The sequence below is a fragment of the Phascolarctos cinereus genome, unplaced genomic scaffold (assembly GCF_003287225.1).
Source record: "Phascolarctos cinereus isolate Bilbo 61053 unplaced genomic scaffold, phaCin_HiC Scaffold_1;HRSCAF=81, whole genome shotgun sequence".
Taxonomy (NCBI): Eukaryota; Metazoa; Chordata; class Mammalia; order Diprotodontia; family Phascolarctidae; genus Phascolarctos; species Phascolarctos cinereus.
Genome location: NW_027555514.1, coordinates 80,325,212 through 80,346,624, shown reverse-complemented (window position 1 = coordinate 80,346,624; position 21,413 = coordinate 80,325,212). Strand labels below are relative to the sequence as shown.

The 21,413-nt window shown below is 37.8% G+C and overlaps 1 protein-coding gene across 4 annotated transcripts in view; it reads right to left on the bottom strand.

The window, feature by feature from the left end:
• Nucleotides 1-21,413, bottom strand: part of DIP2C (disco interacting protein 2 homolog C) — a 592,419-nt gene that overhangs the window by 185,141 nt on the left and 385,865 nt on the right. For all 4 annotated transcript variants that reach the window (XM_020990358.2, XM_078152493.1, XM_078152501.1 and 1 more), the window contains one exon: nucleotides 20,647-20,844. In XM_020990358.2, coding sequence (XP_020846017.1) covers nucleotides 20,647-20,844 — 198 coding nt within the window. The remainder of the gene's footprint in view (nucleotides 1-20,646; nucleotides 20,845-21,413) is intronic.

Below are 21,413 nucleotides of genomic sequence, written 5' to 3'. Positions count from 1 at the left end.
ACAAATCTCTAACTTCATCATCAAAATAAAAGTACTGCAAATATATAAAAGGAACTTACATACCAAAGGGACCACAGTCAGGATCACCCAAGATGTGTCAGCATCTACTATAAATGACACATCTTTGAATGTAATATTCTGCAACTCAAAGAAGACAGCTGTACAAAGAAGACTAATTTCCCTTGTAAAGCTGAGTATAATTCTAGAGGGGAAAAAGGATCTTTACTGGAATAGAGGTCTTTCAAGCATTTCTTATGAAAAGACCAGGACTGAGTAGGAGCTTGGAAATAAAAAAGGGGGGCAAAAGAAACCTAGAAAAGTATATTTATTTTAGTTAATTGGAAGGGGTGGTACGAAGATGCATGGCTCACGTTCTACCAATGAGAGAAGAAACAGATGTCCCTTCAGAACCATGGTGTCCTGAAGTAATTAAGTAAGAAAATATGAAACATAGAGATCTTGAAGGATAGTTTGGTTCTGTCCTGAGGCTTTGAACAGGGGGAAGAAAATAGAGGGCAAAAAGAATACACTGTGCAGAAAAGAGAAAGACGAGGGTAGAATTTACTATTTCTCTTCATTGGAGTGCATGAAAGTAAGAGTACACAAACATGGAGGAAGGGTTGGTAGAGTTGGGTTTCAGATGAATCTCAGTTACATGAAACAAAGGAGAGCTGAACACACACACACACACACACACACACACACACACACACACGTTTGGGGTAGAAATACAAAGAACTCAACAGGAAAACAAGCTGGATTGGGGCAGGAGGGATAGCAGAAGGTAGAGTTAAGAATGAAGCTAATATCCAGGAGGAAACAGTCAGAAGTAAAACAAAATTCTAATCCTGAAAGTGAAATTTAAAAAGAATGAAAAGGGAACGCAAAGAGCAACAATTTAAGTGACACGGGCTCATCAATTGGGGAATGGATGAACAAACTTCGGCATATAAATTTAATATGCTACATGATCAATAACACTGATCCATATACAGATAATTTGCCAATTACAAGTGATTCACAGCTCTTTATTGAGGCAGGTTCTCATGGACCTCTCCTTGGTAACACATTGTTATTAATTTCTAATATCCTACGCACTTGAAGTTAATAAACTTTCATTCTTCGTTTTAAGATTCTATAAATTGGATTATTCTTTCTCCTGGAATAGGCTTAAATAATTATACTCCAGTTAGACTACAGAAAATATAGTATAACAGAAAGAATAGTAAATTAAAAGCAAGAATCAATTAATAAATGAAGCAATATGTATTAGTTAAGCGCTCCCTGCGTCAGGCGCTGTCCTAGGCACTAGGATAGAAAAAACCCAATGAAACAATCACTCCTTACCACAAGCTTTGATTTTAATGAAAAGACCTGGTTCTAATTGCCACCTAGTGCCTCTTTTGCAAAATAGGGTAATAACAAATGACCTCTATACCTTACAGGGTTGTTACAAACATGAGACCACAAGTGGGTGATATTAAAATCCACCCAAACTCTGTAACGGCCTCACAGCTCTCATTTAGGTGGGCCAACCCCTATTCCCTATTCTCTGGTTTGCTCACTCACTCCAACCTGCTCTCATTCTGGTAGGTCTAGAGAGACTCAAACCACAAGGTTACATTCAAACCCCCTCACTGTCCTAGGGGTAAACCCGCTGGGAGAAATAGATTTCCCCTACTCACCACTCTAGTTGTTGAGTGCTTCTTCAATGCACTTCCTATCTATACAGCTACTTACAATAATGACATTTTAAGATCTTAAACATAATGATTTACTTTAAAAGAAAGCAAAGGAAATAATATTTGCAGGCACTAATATAGTAAAGCAAATGCATAAATAATAAATCACATTGCAGTACATATATAAATTTGAATCATACTCTCCTACCAATGCATTCAATATCCATTAGAATGTGAGTTCCTTTAAGAGCAAGGACTGCTTTTGCCTTTCTTTGCACACTAAGTGCTAAAAAAAAAAATTCTACTGATTGACCACGGTAAGAAACGAGCCCACACTTATGGGAACCTGACAAGGAAACCCCATTTGTTTAGGGCTATTCACAATTCTAGAGGACAGCCTTCAATGGTAATGGTCTATTTCAGAACAAATATATGTGTGCCACCCAAAACTGCTGCTCTTGATGCTTCTCACTCTTCTACTTGGGCAAGCTCATCAAACTGACTATTTCTAGGTTATACAGACCAGCCTAGTCAGTCATTCACTCACAGGCATGCTGAATTGTCCAACCACAATGGGGCTCACAGACACACAGCTCAAGAAGACTCTGAGCCAGCTCACTGGGATACCAAAGCAGCAGTAAAGTCATCTCCGTCTTTCCTTCTCAAACCATAGATGGCAGGAGAGGCTCTTATGACTTCCAACCCTAGTTGGGCAACAGCTATCACTGAAAGTCATGAACAATGAAGCCTATCCTCTCAATGTACTCAGACTGCTTTTGAAGGTTTCAACATGGTCCTCCATTGCTTTGGTGTTCTTTATATTCAGATTATTCTACTTCATAATAAATAAAAATCTTTTTCTGCCTCTTTGGAACATTAAGGTGTTCCAACACAAGAAGGTATTATTGTACATTTTTCACAAGGAGATGAGTCTTCATATCCATACCATACTTCATTTTCTGTCTAAAACTATTCAAATACCATTTGAAATTTCAAATGATATACAAATACTACTAAAACAAAGTTATTTCACTGATCCTTTTAGGTCTTGAAAGACATCTATAACAATGGCAATATCTTATATCCTTTGACATAATATACATATTTACTTGTTATATAGAAACATTTTTTTTCTGCTCCTTTCACCACTAAACAGCTCCATATGAAAAGAGGAGAGAGTACCTTATAGTACTTTGTAATTGTAAAGATGTTATATGTGTAAGCTATTATCATAGTAAAAGAGTTAAGGTAGCCAGTTAGTATTGCAGATTGGGGGCTATCTCTGAAATCAGGAGTGTGAGTTCAAATACTGCCCCTTATACATAATAGCTTTATGACCACATAAGTCGCTTAACTTTTTAGTAGGTCCTAGGCAATTTTTTAAAAAACATAAGCTATAGGGGCAGCTAGGTGGCACAGTAGATAGAGCACTGGCCTTGAAGTCAGGAGGACCTGAGTTCAAATCCAGCCTCAGACCAAACACTTAACACTTACTAGCTATGTGACCCTGGGCTTAACCCCATTTAACCCCAATTGCCTAAAAAACAAAAACAAACAAATGTGTGTGTGTGTGTGTGTGTGTGTGTGTGTGTGTGTGTGTGTGTGTGTGTGTAAGTTATAGAATAGTTGATTACAGTCAGGGGGAATTTTCACACTGGAAACTCACAAATGAAATTTCAAGTCAGGCTCAAGATTGGGAAGAGATATAATAAAAGATCCCAAACAAGCCTACTCGGCTTGAGAGCTATGGGATGTCCTTCAGAGGGCAATGTGGTACAATTACCTAGGTTTGGATTCCAGCTCTCCTCTTTGCTACCTGAGTGACTGACCTAAAGCAAATCACTTCAACTTCCTGGACCCTCAGTGTCTTCACCTACAAAATGAGGGAGTTGGATTAGATGCCTCCTATGGTTCCCGCTCTAAAGCTACCATCCTAGGATTCCTAAAGGTGCCATTTCCTATAAGGAGGTGCCTGATATAGCTCTTCCTTATAATCCTGATGTTTCTTACAACATTAACCAGCATGGCCCAATGAGAAAATGTTCAGGTTTGCAATATTTTCCTTTAAAATATTAAAAGTGGAATTATGCATAACTCACAAATGCTCATTACTTGTGATAATTTTTCAAGGTGAAAATAAGTTTAATTTCTTTTATTCTGATACAAAATTTCCTTGCCCTTGTAAACTATAGTGGTGGTAGTGGGGGTTATTCTCTGAAATCGGTGTGAAGGAAAAAGCTAATTAATTCAGACCCCATTAATTTATTATTCAAGCACAAATTGTACTAATGTTTACCTCTGCATGACCTATAAAGATAATTTGCTAAAATATTAATAGAACAAACAAAATCACAGGGGAGATTTTTAATGTAATTGAAAACAAACCTTCTGGGTACTTTTAACAGTCTTACTGGCATACAGATAATCTAGAGGCTTGAAGGGATGGAGTGAGGCTAGAAAAGGAGATTGCAACCAAATTACGGACACTACAATTTGAACAGTCTTTTATCGATATTAAGTGTTGTGTTCTTGTTGCTGTTTTTTAAATAACTGCTTACCCCATTAACTACACTAATCCTCCCTTGTTCCCTTTGGAATTTAAATAAGGAATAACCTTTCCTTAAGAAGCACATATTTCTAGGTAAGTCAGTCCAGGGAGCTGTCTTCAGTCGTGTTCTGACTACTGTGATTGATGAGGGCACTCAGGTGGCACAGTGGATAGAATATTAGACTTGGGAGTCAGAAGACCTGAGTTCAAATCTTATCTCAGACATTTATTGGCTCTGTAACCCCGGGCAAGTCATTTAAGTTTTCTGTGCCTCAGTTTCCTCATCTTTAAAATAGGAATAATGATAGTAGAAGATTTATAGTATTGTAGTGAGGATCAAAGTAGATAATGCAAGGACTCTGCAAGCCTCAAAACATTATTACTGTTATTATGGTATCACTTTCAATACCTAGCTTTCACTGGGGGATAACTCTCCAAACTGAATAACTCTTTCTTTCCCCCCCAAGTCTGAATAAATGCATGCTATAATGTCATATACTCTTGGGGTTTTTATCATCTGCCTTTGCCAATGTAAAAAAAAAAACCAAGTCAAATTCTGATTCATAATGGAGTATATCTTATTTTTGTCCAATATGCAGACACATTAAGGGATCTTACTTCAGAAAGGGCTCTCCACTAAAGCAGAATGGAGTACTCTATTAATGGGATTGTCAATAAATGAGAAGCACAGAATTTCAGCTGTGCATTAAGTGGGTACTGCTCAATAACAAGCCAATTCTAGGTTTAAAAGCTTCTGGGGCATAGTAATGCCTTTGCTGAAGCACAAGGCAACATTCTCACATACACAGATATAAGAAGGCTTAATACAAAGACAATTTCCACTGGTTTTTCTAGTGAAGATGAGAAAGGAGAAAATATTTTAAAAATTATGAATTAAGTTTTAAAAGGAATTTATCAAAGTGTATATGTATTTCCCCCAAAAAAGATAATCACAGCTCTACAGGGAAAGAAGACATATGCCAGTAAATCACTAATCAAAAGAATCTTAATGGGGAACAAAATGCATGATTGTGATAAATCTCTTTATCACATTATCATCAAATCATGAAGTGCTAGAGCTGGATGGCTTATATCAACAGAGAAAAGGGAGTGACTAGAAAAGGTCAGTGATGTGTCCTTGGTCACATTGCCAGTAATGTTTGGAGTCTATACCAGTTAATCTACCTTCACTGAAATGAAAATAAATAGTAAAAAAAATTAAAAGCCACAGTTAATAGAAACTATAGGCATGAATATATATTTTATGAAAAAGGGCCCCCCCCAATCACATTACTTCAAGGTTAGAAGGGACTTCAAAGGTCACCTTCAGTCAGAATTGGATCTCTGACATCCCTAACTAGGAGTCATCCCTCCTCTATTTAGTAACCTCCAGTAAGTGAGAACTTACTCCTTTCCTAGGCTACAACTCTAATTTTTTTAGAATATAAATCTACCAGTCTGTAATTTCATCCACTAAGTCCAGTTCCTGGATTTCTAACACTAAGGGGAAATCTAGTCTCTACTCTGGTTCACTGAAACAATTTTGGATCTGGGTTCTGTCATCTAACATATTCATTATCCCTCCCAGATTTGCTTCATCTGAAAATCTGGTCAACATGCTGTCTATGCCTTCATCCAAATTTCAATAAATATGTCAAATAACATAGGGTCAGAAAGAGACCTCCTGGGACTCTCCAGTGGAGGCCTACTCCCTATCTGCTAGGTCACCCAGTTTCCCTTAAAGAAGAATGACCTTCAAACATATTAAATTTATCCACATCTTTTCTCATAATATTCCTGTATACATTCTTGTAAAGAACCAAAGAAAATTTTCTATTTTACCATCTTTCCCCCCGATTTCAATTTTTTAAAACAGTATTTTACTGTTTCCAATTATATATAAAGACAATTTTTAACATTCATTTAAAAAAATTTCCAAATTTTCTGCCTCCCTCCTCTCCCATCTCACTAATACAGTAAGCAATTTGCTACAGGATATATATATTTCCATATTAGTATTTTGTGAAAGAAAAATAGACCAAAAGGAAAAAAAACATGAAAAAAAAAGAAAAAAATAGTATGCTTTGAATCTATATTCAGACCTCATCAGTTCTTTCTCTGGATGTGGATAGGATTTTCCATCGTGAGTCCTTTGGAACTGTTTTGGATCACTGTATTGCTGAGAAGAACTAAGTCATTCATAGTTGATTATAGAAACAATTTTGCTGTTACTGCGTAAAATGTTCTCATGGTTCTGCTCATTTCACTTTGGATCAGTTCATCATTTTTACCACCTTTTTCATTCAGAATTGAGTCAACAAGGATTTATTAAGTACCCACTGTGTACTAGGCACTGTTCTAAGTGCTGGGGATACCAGAGTGATTCTTCAAACTACAGTACTTACACGAAATGAGCCCTTCACAAAATGTTTATTGAATGAAGAATGAATGAGAATTAAGTGAAAGGTGAATATTTCACGATAGGCCATTCTTATTTAACACCAGAGCAGAGAACCTTAACTATGACTTTTTATGAGAGCAGCACAATGTAGTGGAAAGTTTGCTTTATTTGGAGTCAGGGAGATCTGACTCCTAGCTCTCAATTTGGTGTTCATGGGCAAATTTCTTAACCTCTCTAACCTTTAGGCAACTAACATTTGAAGAATATGTGCTCTGAAAAATGAGCTTTCACCTTATCTTACCTAGATAAATAATAGCTATAATATTATATAGTGTTAATTAAGTTACTGTTAATGTATTAACTAATTTTAATTTTTTAAATTTTAAATTACTTTTATTTTATTGTTTAATTAATTTTAATATTAATTAACATATTAACATAATATTACTCCATAAAAATAATAAGTAACTGGTCATTTTAGAACCATACCACCTGCACTCTGACCATCCTTCTCATTCCTTCTTTCCCTTCCTCCACCCAAACTGATATGGAAGCTTTTGCTTTATCTAAACAGAACCAAGCCACTTCCAAACCATAATATCAGCTTATATTCTATCTCCTTTTTATGAGCTGACTTCTCCCATTAGAATATAAGATCTTTGAAGGTAAAGATTGTCTTGTTTGCCTATATTTGTATATCCCAATTCTCAGCACATAGCTACTGCTTAGTAAACTTTTATTTAATGCTTCTCATTCACTCAGGCCTATATCTTAGATTATATGTAGATTCTGATCTGCCTTAGTAGAATGTGTTCTGTCACTGATGAAACCACATATCCTTGCCTTATCTGTATAATATGGTATAGTTTTATACATATTATATACTAAAAAGATGGCATTTTTTTTCCTAAAATATGAGTTTCTTTTTTGACCTATTTTCACACTCAGTAGTATCTGAAAAAAATAGTATTTGTGCGTGACTTTTTTACAAGGGTAATACACTCAGTTGTCAATTTCCAGCAGGTCTAAGAAAACAAAACCCCTTAATGAGCATTTCACCTTGACAACAATATTCTGCCACCTAGTGGTGGACAGGGAACCTGCAGGCTTAAAAATGTATAAACCTAACTATAGACACCGTAGGGAGAAAAATTATGGTTTTTCTCCCTTTTGCTTTCTTAACTTTCAGGAAGACTTTTTGTAAGATTCTCAAATATATGAGCACATCTAAAGCATCCAGGAGATCTATCCCTCATTGGTGTGTATGGTCACATTATGTTTCAACAATATCGATTATACCATTACCACTTTATCAATAAGTTCACTATTAAAAGCTGAGCAGCTTTAACAAGACTACTGCTTAAACCACCTTCTGGTGGGAGGTGGTAATATGAGTCAGCTAAGGTGCTGGAGCTGTAGCCAGGAAGACCTGGGTTCAAATCCTAACTCAGACATACTAATTCTGTGACCCTGGGAAAGTCACTTAACCTATCTCAGCCTCAGTTTCTTCATCTGTAAAAAGAGGATAAAAATAGCATCTACTTCCCAAGGCTGTTGTGAGGATAAAAATCATATAGCACATGCAAAGTACTTTGAAAACATTAACATACTATTAATTATTAAATGGTAGCTATTATTATAAGTCTAAGAGGAAGAGTTGGAATTTATAAAGCATTTTCAAGTCTGTGGAGCATTTTATGTATATCATCTCATTTAAACCATATACCAACACCGTGGTGACAGGTACTACATGTATTATCACCATTTTACAGATTAAAAAACTGGAACTTAGAGGAGTTAAGTGATTTGGAGGCAGATACTGCTTTGCAAGTTATTTTACATTTCCTACCATGATGCTGAAAACAAAGTGCACACTTAAAAGAAAAGGCCAAGAACTGTTAAACTGTTAATTAAAGTGCTAGGCATTCAGTTAGGGGTGTAGGGGTGTGTGTGTGTGTGTGTGTGTGTGTGTGTGTGTGTGTGTGTGTGTGTGTGTGTGTGTGTGAAGGTATGCTGACATGAGGCAAATAATACATTCTGCTCATTACTGTCTTGGCTCCTTTTCAAGAACACACACATACAGAATTTACAGGGTGCCCAGGTCACTAAAAAGCTGAGTATGGGATTTGAATCAATTATTGCTGGGGTTTGAATCAATTATTTCTGGGGTCATTTAGTTTCTGACACAGCTTTGATTCTGCTAAGTAAAGTACAGCCTTCACCTACTGCACATGACTAACTTCAATGGTAAATACGAATTCTGTCAACAGGAGTTGGGACTTCCCAGTCTAAATTCTCCACACCCAGGCTGGTCCTTCACAACTCAAAGCTGTTGTGAAGTGTTGAGGAGGAGAAAGGAGGGAGAGAGAAGAATTCTTCCTGTCCATCTACAATGATCATCCTGAGTAAAAATACTGACATACTGACTCAATAAACATCATCTAATGGAATCTGGTGGACTTTAGGGGACTGCAGGTGCAGGATGAATCAGCAGTCTGATAAAATAGCTAAGAAAGCTAATTTAATCTAAGATTACATCGAGAGGCAAAGGGCTAAGGACTAGGGAGGTGATAGTCCCATTGTACCTTTCCTTAGTCAGACAGCATCTCTAGTAATGGGTTCACTTTGAGAAGCCACATCTTAGAAAGGACAATGATAAACTGGAGAGTATCAGGGGGGCAGCTTGGATGGCAAAGAGTGTCAAGATCAGGTAGGATAAAGATTAGCTGAAGGCGCTAGGGATGTTTAATCTGACAGAAGACTCTGGCAGGGGTGGGGAGGGCATGATATGATATCGTTTCCAATCTCTGAAAGGCTTTCATGTGCAAAAGGGTTTAGATTTACCATGAATTTCCTTAGGAGGCAGAACTAGCAGCAAGTGATTGCAAAGAGGTAGGAGTCCAGGTAGAGTTTGGACTAACAAGGCTCTGAGGTTCCCTCAACGATTCTAAGTGCCATTTTGGAGGTCTCCCAGGTACTTGTGGCCAAGGGAATTCTCCAAGACAGATACCTCTGACTTGGTCACATCTCATGTCCCCTTTTAACAGTACACAGGTGAGTACTGGAACGGCTGAAAGCTGAGAAGCAGCAGTTATATTGTGTTAGCTCCAGGACAGAATTTCATAGGCAGAGGCTTCCTTCTCTGCACTTGGGAAAACCACATATCTTTAAGCACAAACTTCAGAGGACCCACTGAGCTTCAGTATTCCCTCCATTGGTGCACACTGTAACCCATCTACACATCCTCTTATGCCTTGTGCGCAGGGGAGAATTCAATTTATCCTTATACTGATGAATTTCTTTAAAACACGCAATATCCACATCCAAAGGAAGATACAAAAAAAAAAAATAGAGCCACCAGAAACCATGTCCTCCTACAACTCATTCATAGTAGCAAATCTGTGTCCATCAGTTGGGTCTTCATGCATGGAACAAAAGGAATAAGACCTCCTGCTCGTTCATTCCTCCAGAGATGGAATACCCAGAGAAGCTTGTACAGTCAAGTCCTCTCTTCAGTTCCATTATAAGTCTAATATACAATCATAACTGTTTCCTTCTGTTCATCTGCTATATGGAATTGTTCTTACTAACTCCACTTAGAGGGCTGCAAATGGCACATAGACAAGACGGAGAGGGAGAAGGAAAGAGACAAGCCCAAAATACCACACGGACAGACATGAGACATTTGGGCTTCGCTTAGCAAGTTGGTTTCCTTGACAACAACCAATCAAACAGTAGACTTTGCTGTGTCAGGCAAAGAGGGGGAAAAAATCTTCTACAACCACCCACTTTCTCTCCACTCACAAACCAAACAGCATAATAAACGTAGCTGAGAATATTTGTCTGCTCCAGTTAACTAGTTACAAATAATTTATTATCTGCATTACTTGTACTGAATGAAGAATTTTTAAAGATTGCTTCTCCTGCTTTGTAAAAACTATTATGGGAAATAAAAGTTTTGTTTCTTATGAATAAAACAAGCCAATGAGTTTTTAAAATATATTCTTTTGCTATTTTATATTGTGGGAATTATTTCATTCAAGAATAGTACATACATATTTGAGCTGGCAAAATCCAGCACCTTGCACTTTCAGTCATTATTTTTACACTGCTCTTGATTTTCATTAAAAGCACAAAGATTCCCAGAGTGCTGAGAGACCTAGTCCAAGTCTATCATTTTAGAGATAGTCAATAATTATTTAATAAGCATCAACAATATGTCAAGCATTGTGCTAAATTCTGGAAGTACAAAGAAAGGCAAAAAAACCCCACCAAAACCCAATCCCTACCCTCAAGGACCATATATTTGAATGGAGGAGAAAACATATAAATAAATAAGTACATAAATATATGCAGAGTAGATGGAAAGTAATCTGAGAGGGGAAGGCACTAGCAGCTGGAAGGACTGGGAAAGCCATCCTTTAGAAGATGGGTTTTGAGCTGAGATTTGAAGGAAGCAAGAAAATGCAAGAGGTAGAGTAGAAAAGGCAGAATATTTCACAATTGGAGAATAGCCAGTGAAAAGGTATAAAGATGAGAGATGAGGCAGTGTGTTTGAGGAAACATAAGTAAGCAGTAACATGAGGCCAGAGTGGATAAAGGGACTTATCTTAGCTGATAAAACCAGTTAGTGGAAAGCTAGTGCCAGAAACCAGGTCTCTTGACTTCCAGCCTAACAATTTTGCAACAACACCTCATTACAAGCCCTACCTATTCTTACTGAAAACTGAACATTTTTCTTTAAAGAATTTCCAATTCCGTGATTTAGGCAGCAGAAATTAAACATAGTATAGAAATAAAGTCTAACCTGCCTTCCCTCCTCCATGTCTTTTAAAATTGATTCACAGTATTTTCAAAATAGTTGGCAAAATCATTCAAATCAATGGAAAAGGCTAAATTAGGATGGCTATTCAATACTGGCATATCTGTCGATCTAATAATGCGATATGATACAAAGATAATATAAAGATTAACCCAGTTGGAGAATATTTTTCTGGATAAATCTGTCATCAATTCCTATTTAAATGATGAAAGTATATATCAAAGTAAACACCCATGAAGTCTATGAAAGAATAGCAAAATACTTAATAATAAATCCATTATCAGCTGAATACACAATCAAAAGGGAAACAAATCGGACTTGGTAAGCCTACGTGTTTTAATTAAATTAAAACTTTAATGAGTGAAATTAATATTACAGGCAATACAGAACATTTAAATTTATGTTAGATATCAGACACAAAGCCTTATCTCTGTCTTAATTAAGGAAAGCACCACCAAATTGTGTTAGAAATGAGCGCATTTATGGAGACCTACAGAAAGAGTAGCACAAAGCACAATTTCATTAATCCTGTCCCTACATTACTGATATAGACACTTTGGCGGAGCAAGGGTGGCGTGGGGTGGGGAACAAAAAAAAAGCCATAAAATTGGTAAATCATAGCTGAGTTACACACATAGAAGAAAACTGGAACACTTGGTAAAGTTAGAAGTAAGCTGAAGAAAAAAAGTTATTTCAACAATGGGAAAATCTTAACCAAACATATCAAACAGGAATCCATGGTAGGGGAGGGGAGAAGTAAAAAAAAAAAGAGCGAAAAACAAAAGCAAATGAGGTATGAACCAATAGGTATGGAAAGATGAAAAAGAAAATGGCTTTTAAAATTGTATTAATTATATAGTAGGCAGTGGGGGTCAGTATCTTCATCTGGATTAGACTTAGAGTCATGTTTTCAAATCTGGATGCCCGTCTCTAAATAAAATTTAGGTAAGTCGAATGAGACTCTGATGGAATAAATCTAACAAAGGCATTAACTAATCAGAGATGCTTAGGTTTAGTGTATACATTGAGATTATTTGGAAATTAAATACATATAAGTCTCGTTTCAGGTGATGTGATATAATAATACCTATCGTAACTCCCTTACAGGGTTGTTGGGAGGTGGTAATGGAGGCTTTGGAAATTATATGACACTAGGCATATGGTGACAACTAGGTGTGCAGTGGATAGAGTGCTGTGCTTGGAGTCAGGAAGACTTATTTCCCTGAGTTCAAATCTGGCCTCTGACACTTACTAGCTGTGTGACCCAGGGCAAATCACTTAACCTTGTTTGCCTCAGTTTCCTTATCCGTCAAATGAGCTGGAGAAGGAAATGGCAGACTACTCCAGTATCTTTGCCAAGAAAACCCCAAATGGGGCCATGAAGAGTTGGACATGACTGAAATGACTGAACAGACTACTGTAAGAGGCTGTTACTATCTAACAGCTCACTAGGGAGGCCCAAAAAGTATTCCATCAAGAAGCCTTTAGTGAATTCCATCTGGGTGTCCAGGCCCATGTATTGTGACACTACAGAAGACTTCGGAGAAAGTGAAAGACAAGGTCCTTGCTGTAGGGGAGCTCATGGTTCAGTGGCATACACAGAGTCCCGTTCCCCCACCCCATTCAAGAATCAAATTTTCTATGATGGTCTTCCCTAGCTATTCAGAAATAGAACAACATCCTCATTCTCTAAACTCTTGAAGCCTTTTATTAACAATGATGATTATGAAAATAATATCATTATGATGATGATTGACATTTATATAGAACTTTAAGATTCATAAAGTGTCCTATACATATTACCCCATCTGATCCTCATAATAACCATGAGTTAAGTCCCATGGGTATTATTATCCTCATTTAGTAAAGAAACTAAGTTCATGACAAAAAGAGCTGCTATAAATGTTTTTGCACATATAGGTCTTTTTTTTTTCTTTCTCTGATTTCCTTCCACACTTCAGGGATTTTTTTCTTCCCCTCTCTCCCCCTGCTATTTTTTTTTCCCAATGGAAGAGGGAAAAGTAGAGAGGACAAAAAAGAAATTCTTCACCCTGGACATGCACTTTATTTCTTCAATTTCTCTCACCGTAAGTATCCCCCACCACTAATCCCATATATTCTACCTCTGATTGGCTACCATGAATTCCTCTACCACGCTCCTACACAGGTACCTTATCTTTCTTTCCCCACTTTCTCAACTTCCTTTCAGATATCATCTTTCCTCCAACAAAACAGAAACTCCTTGAGAGCAAGGACCATCTTTCTTTTTTGTTTTTAATTGTTTTCCCAGGACTTGTCACAGTGGCATGGTGCTTGGCAAGAAGTAATCTTTTTTACTTGTTAATTTAAAATGTTAAAAAAAAGAAAGTGCTAGTTGTGTGTGTGTGTGTGTGTGTGTGTGTGTGTGTGTGAGAGAGAGAGAGAGAGAGAGAGAGAGAGAGAGAGAGAGAGAGAGAAACTATGCCTCAGAGAATTTTTGACAGGCCTATAGTTACTTCCTATACCACACAACTGGACACTTAAATCAATCAAATGAATATGTACCCTCACTTCGATATCCTTTTCTAGTTTAATCTTCTCAATTAAACACAAAACTTCCTGAGAACAGAGACTGTGAGAAAAAGAAAGATGGGGGAGGTAGCTAGCCATAAATACTTGAATGAATCAGACAGACTATATTCTGTCTTGTACTGTTTCCTAAACATGACTTGGTGTGGTTCCTGCCAAACCCTGTTCTCATCCTTTCCCTTTTAAGCCTTCTTGTTTTGCATGGGTTGTCCCCTATGCCTAAAATAGTCTCCTCCTCTAACTCTACCTCTGGCAGTTTTTCCTATCCTTAAAGCCCAGGGCAGATGCCACATCCTTTTTGGTCTCCTCTTCTTTCATTTCTTCCCATTTAGAAACCCTTTCTCTCTCCCACTAGGCTAAACCTCTCATATCTGTGCATTTGTCTTATCCTCCTCTCTGGGCTAGGAGATATTCGAGGGCAGGGTGTTTCAATTTTCCACCTTCAAATAACCCCAGCACCAGTAGAGTGCCCCCCCCTACAGTAGGTTATGGCTTAGATTTAATAGTTATTAATTAGATTCAATGGTTATCATTCTGAATCTATAATAAGTCAGTAAGTAGGACAGCAGATTTTAGTTGTCAATAAATCATTAGGCCAAGAACGTAAGCATCAGCATTTACTGAATGATTGCTGAGTAATATCCAACAATATTAATCTCTTTTAATCATACCAACATGGTGCCCAATGAATATGGCAATGAGGTCAGCAGTTATTCTTGATTCTTTCTTTACATTCTTTGATGAGCTAAGAACCATAACCAGGAAAAGAAGTTATCAGCTGTTAGGCTCCAGCTAGATGAGGTCAGCTGCACTTTCACACTCATATAAAGCAATCTGGAGTGTCCAGAGAAATTATGTCACCATGTAATTTGTGGAAAATACCAAGGTGAGTTGGTATAGATATGGTGGTGCTTAAAATTGAATGGTTATGTGTGAATGTATATGCATTTATATAGTTGAAATGTGTACAGTGCTTTAAGGTTTTGCAAAGTACCTACATATATTGTCTCACATTTGATAGCTATATTTTCATATAAACACATACATGTCGCTATCTATAGACATAGACATATGTATAGGTATGTGTGTATGTGTGAGTATGCAGGTATGAACACTGTCATAACACAGCTGCTTCCCTTCTCAGTCGTGTGTGTGTATATACATGTGTATACACACACACACACACACACACACACACACACACACACACACACACCCCAATACCATGAGCCAGAGCATGCCCCCCTCAAACAGAAGAAATTCACATTAGAAAATCCTTAAGTTGTTAGCAGATGACTGGACTAGCTTCTAAACTAGGCTAATTAGTAATGGCAATATTTCTTTAATATACGCCTGGTCTCTGAAGCAGAGAAGTTACATTTTTGTCTAAGATGGGCGAATGTGCCTACTTAGTGATATTTATGCTAGATGTTACATGGGCTCAGTGCTTCTCTCAATGGATGGACATGGCCCACACTCCAGACATTTCCTATTCAGACTTTCTAAATGTACAGTTCCTTTTGTTCATTACACCTGAATCAACAAGCCAATTAACTAAAAGGTAAAAAGAAAACAGGCATTTCATACAAACAGCTAGCCTTTTCAAACAAGCAACAACTAATGAACTAGTTCGGTATGTAGAAAATCCTGCCCTTAATGGAGGAGAAATAGGTTTGATATTACATACCTCTTGAGTGTCAAGTATGCATGGTTTTTTTCTTGTAAAAACCACTACCAGGAGGTGGACCTTACAGTACAATGAGACTCAGAGAGAGATAGAGCAAAAAGACTGGGACTAGAGAGGAATCCACTATTAACCAGGCTCATGCTGTATCTATTATTACTACTTTTACCCTTGAGATGGGTGCATAGAAGGCCTGAAGTGGGAATGTGGGTAGGAGAGATCCTCATGGAAGAATAGGACTTGAAATGGAAAATAAGAGTATTCTGGATACAGATCACATGGGTTCAATCACAGAGTCATAAATTTAGAGCATGGGTAGTCTCGACAGAAAGAAGGGTGAAAGATTCCTGAAGTCCTGAGGTCATAGGGCATGCAGGGAGGAGAGAGAGCAGATGGCAGTCTAAGACCATAAGGAAGAGAAGCCAATTTCATAATAGTGATAGTACCAGTTGAACAAGGCAACCATGTCCAACCAACTAGCAAAGCTCTCAAAGTCAAAAGGCAGTTAATGCTGAGGATCAGAGACTCAACTTTCTAAGAAAAGGCCTAAGACAAGTTGAAATGGAAGTCTTAAGGAAGCATAATTCTTCCTCATCCCAAATGCCAAGAGAAGTCATGTGGCTCTTGCCAAAATCATGGAGAATGAAAGGGTTCAACTTGAGGATACCTTAGAAACGGGAGTCACCAGTCAAGGTCAGGGGCTTAATGAGGGTTGGGGAAGGGGACTCTAGAAAAGATAAGCTTTCTATAGCATTGCCAAATATGTATTTATCAGCTAGAGAGCATAAATTTTCAATAGGATAGATGACTGAAAGCAAGATCTAGAAGAGTAGGAGATAAATTAGAAGAAGAAAGGAGCCACTGAGAATAGGCCAAATCTTGTTTCCTACAAACGTGCAAGGAAAACCAGGATTAAATGCCAAGTAACAGGTTTTGTAATTTTCCTTAAGACTTTTTTTATTAGCTCTTCTCATTATGTTTCAGCAAATCATAAAGTTTTTTTGAGTTGAAAAGGACCTCACAACTCCATTAATTCAACACTGCACACTTATTTTACAGATAATGGAACTGAGGGCTAAAGAGGTTCAATGACTTGTCCAAGGTCACAAAGGCAGTAACTTACAGAGCTGACATTGAAAATCAGGCCTTGTGACTTCAAATCTAGGACTCTTTCTATTAGGTGTGGGACCTCAAGCCAGACAATCTGAGTTCAAATCCTGCCTTGGACACATATTAGTTGTGTGACATTGGACAAGTCGCTTCAGCTCTGACTGCCTCACGCTCTTCATTTATAAAATGGGGATAATAATATCACCTACTTCCCAGAGTCATTGTGAAGATCAAATAATATCTGTAAAGCACTTGGTAAACCCCAAAGTGCTATATAAGTGTTGGCTATCACCATCATCATCATCATCATCATCATCATCATCATCATCATCATCCTCATCATCGTTCCATTCTGCTTTTCTCTTTAGTACACAGTAAGAAAATACTTTAAAAATACTAAAAGAAAAGTTGTATGCTCTTTATAGAGAGCAGGAGACAAATCCTATTTCCACTCTGGAGGTGGCAGTTGTACCAGAACAGGGATTGCTTATAACCTTATTCCTGCGATTTGTTGTTGGAGGAACACAAGAGTAGGATCAGAAGAGGTCATGAGGGGGACCAAGTTTGTGAACCTGGGGCCACACCACACACATACAGTGATAATGACCAAACATGTCCAACAGGAAGACGCAATCTCAGTGATGACCTAACATACTTCCTCAGCTTTTCTGGGTTAAGACCTAAAGTAAAAGTCCAACGACTTGTTTTCCCTGTGAAAAAGTTTAATTCAACCACACTTCCTTTATCATTCCCCCTTGTCTCATTTTACTTTCCTGCCCCACCTTACTTTGTTTATTCACTTCATTCCCAGGTGTATTCTTCTACCCTCATAAAAACTGACATTTATGGAGTGCTTTCCATAAATTATCTCAGGTGGTCCTCAAGACAACCTTGTAAAGTAGGTGCTATTATTTAACTGTGCCTGAGAGAGATTAAGTGACTATCTGAGGATCACTGCTGCTGCTGTGGCGTTTCATTCATGCCTGACTCTTTATGACCCTACTTGTGGTTTTCTTGACAAAGATACTGGAGTAGTTTGCCATTTCCTTCCCTGGCTGTTTTGACAGATGAGGGACTAAGGCAAACAAGGGTAAGTGACTTGCCCAGAGTCACACAACTAGTAAGTGTGTAAGGCTGGATTTGAACTCATGAAGATGAGTCTTCCTGACTCTAGGCTCAGTGCTCTATCCACTGCACCCCCTAGCTGCCCATCTGAGGATCATGTTGATAGTAAGTGACTGAGGCTGAATCCACACTCAGGTCTTCCTATATCCACCAAAACTTACAAGCATAAGATAAAAAAATATTTTCCTCTTCTGCCTCAAATACCCCATTAAACTCACATCCCCCATTTGTTCCCCTGCCAATTTCTTTACTTGGATTCTACCCAATTTTTCATCATTCTACAGATTGTTAAACATACATCTTTTACTTTTTCTCATGTTTCTGTTCAGATTCTTAACCTAAACCTTGTTAGGGCTTAAAGAATATGCCTTAAGGCTAAGCACTTTATTTAGGTCCTGGCATACTATATAGGCAGTCAAATATTGGTGAAGGGGATAACAAAATCATGTGTTTCAAGCACACAGCCTGACGGAGCCCAGTCCCATGACTCACTGCCACAAGGTTAAATTCAGAAAAAAGCAATGCACCTCCAGGTCTCTTCAGTGTGGCCTGGTATTGTCGGTTTTGGCCCACCCAACAAGGACTATCTCAACTCTCTTAACTTCAAATCAGCTGTGTTTTTGGTGGAAGCCTTTCAAGACAGAAAAAATGTTTAATTCTCAACTAATCCAGGGAAACTATTAAAATTCACGAAGACTTTTTTCAATAAATTCCTATAACAAAATATTGTATATTGTTCTCATTCATGAAACTGGAGTGTTTATATAATGAATTATTTTTTTCACTTATTCCTCATATAGGTAGTGAAGGATTAATTTGTCAAGAGCTTAGTACAAAACGAGCTTCCCTATCACCAGGTACGTGGCAGGTGGCAAACAGAACTTGTTTGAGCCTTGAGACCATTATATTGTCTCTGTTTTCATGTTAAAGGAGGTCAGGGGGCACTCAGAGTAGAGTTGTACTGATCTCCAGGTAGGAGTTGTTAATTATACATCAGGCAAAAAACTCTCACCTTATTAGAATTTCTAATCTGCAATTAGCATGAAATCAACAACCTGCTGACATTTCTATTAAGTGATACCAGTAGCAACTTCTCCTGACTCTGAGAGCACCATTCATAAACAGCCAAAGATGTAGTTTCTTACTCACTATAAAACTGACGCATACATGATCACTTTTAAAAATAGTTGATCAGACTTTTTCTTTCCCCAGAAGAAACATCTCTGAAAAATGACTATCACAAGTCAAAAGCAATTGCTGTTTTGCCTTTTTCTTTTTTTAAAACAGCCTCCTGAGTGGGCACAGGAAAGTGATGGGATAACTTTCAGAATGCAATATTCATTCATTCCTTCAATAAATATTTAATGAATGCATACTATGTGAAAAGTACTGCCTTCTGTGGAACAGTCAAACATGACTAAGACACAGTCATTATCCTTAAAGAACTTATACTATAGAAGAGATGAACTAACCAGGTATGTAATTTACTATGATTCAAGATAATATGAGAAAAATTCCCCAAGAAAGTTGGAAAGTGCTTAGGAAGAGCAAAGGTAGCAGAGATCACTTTAGCTAATGGGGAATCAAGAAGGCCTGTTTGCAGATAGATATACTAATATAGGCTTTATCAAGAGGGTCCAAGCAAGAAGCAAAGAAGGCCTGAACTAGGCTGCTGACAGCAGAAAAGGAAAGGAAAGGACCAGTGGGAGAGATCCTATGGGAGTGGAATTGACAAGACCTAAGGACTAATTGGATGTAGTGGGTGAAGGAGAGAGATGTGTCAAAGAGGATTCCAAGGCAATCAGTTTGTAAGCATGGTGATGCTGTTAAAAAAAAAAACCACCAAGATACCAGGATGAGCTATTTTTAGGTAGAGTGAAACGGTGAGTTTGTTTCTGGACATGCTGAGTTCAAGGTAACAACAGGCCTTTCAGATAGAGATGTACATGAAACAGATGGAAATCCATGTTTGATGTTTGAGGAGAGTTAAGCTGTTTTTCAGTTGTGTCTGACTCTTTGCGACCCCATTTGGGATTTTATGGTCAAAGATACTGGAATGGTTTGTCATTTCTTTCTGTAGCTCATTTGACTAATGAGAAAATAAGGCAAACAGGGGCAGCTAGGTGGCAAAGTGGATAGAGCACCAGCCCTGAATTCAGGAGGAACTGAGTCCAAATCCAGTCTCAGACACATAACACTTACTAGATGTGTGACCCTGGGCAAGTCACTTAACCCCACTGCCTAGCCAAAAATAAAGGAATGAATGAATGAATGAATAAGTAAATAAATAAATAAATGTGTGAGTAAATAAATAAATAAACAAGGTTAAGTGACTTGTCCCAGGTCACACATCTAGGAAGTATCTGAGGCCAGATTTGATATCAGGAGCTTGGCTCTTCCTGACTCCAAGCCCAGCATTCTATCTACTGTGCCACCTAGCTGGAGAGAGGGCAAGGCTAAAGTTAAACAACTCAGAGTCCTGAAAGTCTGAATTAACTATCCTCAGAGGGGATAGTTTAAGCCATAAAACTGGATAAGCTTATTCATGGAAGGAATATAGAGGCAGATGAAGGCCAAGAACAGAACCTTGGGAAAATATCTACATCTAAGAGGGCAGGAAAAGGAAGGTAAGACAGAGGAGGTCTACATGGATGGAAGAACCAGTATAATGTAATATGGTAAAAACAGCATTGAAGAATTACTTACCATAAGTAAGAATGTACAGTGGTTTTCCATTTGTGTCCATAGTGGTTAGGCAAGGGGCCTTTGGTGAAATGGTCCCCCATCGTTGTAATGCTGCTTCTAGTGACGGAGGCCAATTTGTTACCACGCCCAGCTGTTCCCCACGCATTGCCAACATCTGTGCTCCTTCTGGCTTTGGCTGGTTTGGATCTGGTTGTTGAACTTGTATGTGAATTACAAAATCAGAATTAGTTTCATGTAAATACCATTTTCATACCTGTAAAATTCAGTCTTCTTTTCAAAGTATCACAGAAGTTTAAAAAAAAAAAGAAAGGTTAAACATTATGTGGGAGGAGTTACATATGAATATTTCTCAAGGTAGAATTTTGGACAAGGCCATTATTTTCACAGATGAAATGACTACGCATTTTATTTTATACACACACACACACACACATACATACATACATACATACATACATACATACATACATACATACACAATAGGTCAAAGAGTCTCAGGAAAACCAAGCAAGTTTACTGACAAGAGGCAAAAGTTTTAAATGTATCTTTTCTAACCCATGTCAAAACCTTTATGGTTATACTATTTAAATTTATAAGAAAAATTGCCATTCCCCAAGTGATAAATAGTCTAAGGATATGATCAGACAGTTCTCCAGGGAAGAAACCCCGGCTATCTACAGCCATGTGAAAAAATATTTGACAGTTCTGAGATTCCATCTCATACCCATCAGAGTAGCAGAGATGAAAAAAAAAAAGAAACATGATAA